Here is a 3,804-nt window from a genome sequence, read left to right as displayed (position 1 = left end):
TCTTGTACCTCGTCCTCTAAAAAATGTATGCTCTGCAAAATCAGGTGGTTGAGGGCCAAAAAGTTGGTCATAAAACAGCTCTCACATCGCTGAAAGGAATGACTGAGATGTACATATGTGTATCAAGTTCCGCAGTGTCATGTACACTTAATAGAATTATTGATGGCCCATTTATAAGGATTTCTTGGTAGAGGAGTTCAGTTGAATAGTATTTCTTCTGAATGTTGGAATTCATATTTGGAATTCGGATTTTTATTACAATTAATAAAATAAGTCTGACATTAGAGTTGCACCGCATTTTAGATAAATACCTTCTACCTAGTACTTTAATGTAATTTTGGTTTTTACTATCTTTCAGGGAAATTTTTATTCTTATTTCCAGAGGGGGAACTAAAATGTAGAGGAATTTCATGGCTCTTAGATTGAGCATGTGTATGAGAAGCTTTTTCAGGGCGCTCCTCTTAAACGTTAGATTGGTTCAGGGCTTACGGCCTTTGCAAATCCCCACATCCAGCCTGTGATCCCTTGTGTGAGTTTTATGAATGAGCAACAGTAGTTTCCTGCTTTTTATTTTGTCATCCGGGACTGTACAGGTTGTTGTTCTGTTGTATGCTATTTAGGAACATTTTCTATAACTTTTAATTATTTAAAAACGTATTTGATTCCCAAACTCCTGTGCTGTAGAGATATAACTGGAATTTTTGGCAATGAGACTTGTATACAGGTGTCTGTGCGTTGGTGCAGTTCTGTGGGACTAAAAGTATTTAAAAATGGTCACAACTGTACATTGGCTTAAATTTAATAACAGCACCATCTTTGAACTCATAAAGTGAACTTGTGCTTCTTAGAAAATCACTGTTGGAAAAATGCATCCCTAACTTTTATTCCCATAATTGTGAATGACAATGATGCTTTACTTTTGGCAAACTGATCCAATCATAATAAACAAGCATTTAAGGCATTGTTTCCCAGAATATGTTTGTGCTATACATATATGGGCATATAAGCTTCTCCCACTAGCTCTCTAAACCACTTACCCTGTTCTTTTTTATCCCCCCCCCCAACCTTTCATTGTATTTTCTAATTATTTTGTTTATTGTGTAATTTTTTTCAGGTCTTAAAACGTTTTATTTGCATATTTAAAAAAAATGTGCATTCCAATAATTAAAATCATTTGAACAAAAACAAGTGACACGCTGATTAAACTGCATTTTACAGCCCGCAGGACACCTTGGACCAGCTTGGTTTTTACTCTAGATTTCACCCTCGTCCCACCCAGCTCGTTCCTTCACCAACATGCAGGTTCTCCCCGCTCCCCGCCAGCCAGCCAGGCAGATGGGAGCGGCAGGTGCGGCCTTCGTCGTCAGTAGTTCTGATGTGCAAAGGGGCAGCACAGTCACTTAAACTGATCCAACCTCTTTGCATCTTACAAAGTTAAACAGCTAAAAGTAAAATAAGGCAATGCTGTGGAATGTACGGTGCATATTGGCGGCGCGTGCCTCATTACGATTCGCCTGCTTGCTGCTCCTGTTCAATCGTTTCTTTTGAAGGCAGTGGATTTTTCTCTTGCGTTTCTGTCTTCTTCAATTTCGACTTATCGGATTTCTCAGTCTCAGCCATACGGGGTTTGTCAGACATGGGTGCAGAGGAAGCTGAGCGAGGTGCGCGAACGAGGGAAGTCCGATCTGCTCAGTGACCGCCACCGAGTCTGCTGTGTAATTTTTTAAATTGTCACCTGAGGATACCTTTCCACTGATCTCCAGTGAGAGTGGAAGGGAGGGGGAGAGACAGAGAGAGAAACATCAATGTGAGAGGGACACATGGACTGGTTACCTCCCTCAAAAGCCCCAACCAGGACTAGGGATCTAGACTGCTGCCCTTAACCAGAATCAAACTCCAGACCCTTCAGTTCATGGGCGATACTTCAACTAGTCAAACTGGCCAGGGCTATTGTGTGATACTTATTTCACTGTACTTCAGTGCAAACTCCTCAAAGGAATCTTACTCTATTTAGTGCACTGATGTACTCCGCATAGTAGGTGTTCTATAAGTATTTGTGGAAGGACAGAAGGAATAAAAAAAGTTTGGTTTAGATCTGTGTTACTTGCATTTTTTAAATCCCTGACTAATACATTCAGTCAGTACTTTGGTAATTACCTTCCACACTCCTTCCCACCCCCTGGCCATCTTTAATTGCTCAGTAGACACATGAGTGCTAATTAACTACTAAATATTTTACAATGTGCAATATGGTGTTGACCTAAACTAAAATATTTGGTCCTCACCCTCAAAGAGGCACAGGTGGTTGAAAACAACAAACAAAAAAATGATACACATATAATTCAGTGCAAAATTTTAATTTCCATAAAAGTCCAGAGAGAAAGGACATCAGCAAAGTTATAATAATTATAGAAGGCTTCCTGGAACAGAAAAGGATTATAACATTGGAGAATCATATAATTATATTATATAATTATTTTTACTAGGATATATCGTGTATTTTATCCTTTGTTGTTAAAGAGTGTTTGGTTTTTCATAAAAAGAATCACTACTAGTAGCTCTCAAACTGGCTGACTACAGCTTCTAACCAGAAAGGAAGGCTTGTCAACAGATTTCACTTTCTGCTAGACTTACATCAAGAATAAGCTGTTAGGAGAAAGTAGGGAGGTCTATATGATTTTTATTCTCTAGTAAATCAGTCAAATCAAAACTCAGGGATATGATGTGGCAAAGAAAGCAGGAACCTCAGGCATGTCAAGTTTTCCCTGGAGGGAAGCCGCATAGGCAGGCAAGCACAAAAGCCACATAATCACCTTATTCATGACTTTGAGTTCATCTCTGCTGCTATCGATTGGCAAGCACTTGGAAAGAGAAGGTAGTGAATGACACTCTTAGAGAAAAGCTTAAATATATTCCCTAGTTAATTGAAAGGCTTCAACACATACCAGGCTTCAGGCAACCCAAGAACAAAGGCTGAAATTTATCATAGGTGGAAACAGAAGAAAGTTAAGATCATCCCCAAACGCCTAGGTTTTATAACTTTTAACTTTAAGTATTACAACCTATTTCTTGAAACTCTCCTCTAGTGTGTATGTTCATGAGCATTGTTCTTGTTTGCAGATACCCCAAACCCAGTTGTCTATAGTTTATCAACATAATAAAGATAGAAGGGAACTGTGGTCTTGATAGAACAACGAAGATACCTCTTGCCCAGAACAGCATAGAATCCATGTTCATTCATTTATTCAGTCACTCAACAAATATTTATTTATCCCTTTCTGTTGTAATAAATAATGATTTGATAAGTGGGGATGGGAAAATAGGAGAAACTTAAAAGTCAGGATGAGGAATTAAATGTTCGGTGTCTTAAAATAGAGAACATTGCTACTACAAACAGAGAAGTGTCATAATGGGTTAGTGAAGATCCTGGACAGGAGGGAGGGAATCAGGATTAGAAGTAGGAAACAGAAAAGGCCAGACTAGAGGTATAGCAGGAAAAAAAAAAAAGGAGGGAGAGAAGTGATAGGAGACAGCTATGAAACATAAATAGGGCACAGTAATGACTGGATAAGAACCATGGGAAATTCTTTTTTTGCAAAGTAATAAGAACAGAAGCCTGATTTGAGGGTATGGCAGAGAAAATGGAGGCAGCAGATATAGGCTCCTTATTTGAAAAGTTTGACAGTAAAAGGGGAAAAAATATAGCAGTAGCTAGAGAGGTCAGCTGGGTCATTTTCTATGAGAGCAGAGAGCATTCTTGTTTGAAGGCATGGGGTGAAAGCTGTGAGGAGGCACTGAAGATGC

General features: G+C 39.0%; 1 protein-coding gene across 1 annotated transcript; it reads right to left on the bottom strand.

Annotated features, from left to right (window-relative positions):
* Positions 1 to 1,465: 1,465 nt before the first annotated feature.
* On the bottom strand, positions 1,466 to 1,638 carry LOC118656428 (thymosin beta-4-like). Its single transcript, XM_036309754.1, has one exon. The coding sequence runs from the start codon at positions 1,636 to 1,638 to the stop codon at positions 1,504 to 1,506; it is 135 nt and encodes a 44-aa protein (XP_036165647.1). The 3' UTR covers positions 1,466 to 1,503.
* Positions 1,639 to 3,804: the final 2,166 nt, after the last annotated feature.

Source organism: Myotis myotis, unplaced genomic scaffold (assembly GCF_014108235.1).
Source record: "Myotis myotis isolate mMyoMyo1 unplaced genomic scaffold, mMyoMyo1.p scaffold_m19_p_5, whole genome shotgun sequence".
In the NCBI taxonomy this organism is placed as follows: Eukaryota; Metazoa; Chordata; class Mammalia; order Chiroptera; family Vespertilionidae; genus Myotis; species Myotis myotis.
This window is presented reverse-complemented; position numbering and strand designations above follow the sequence as displayed.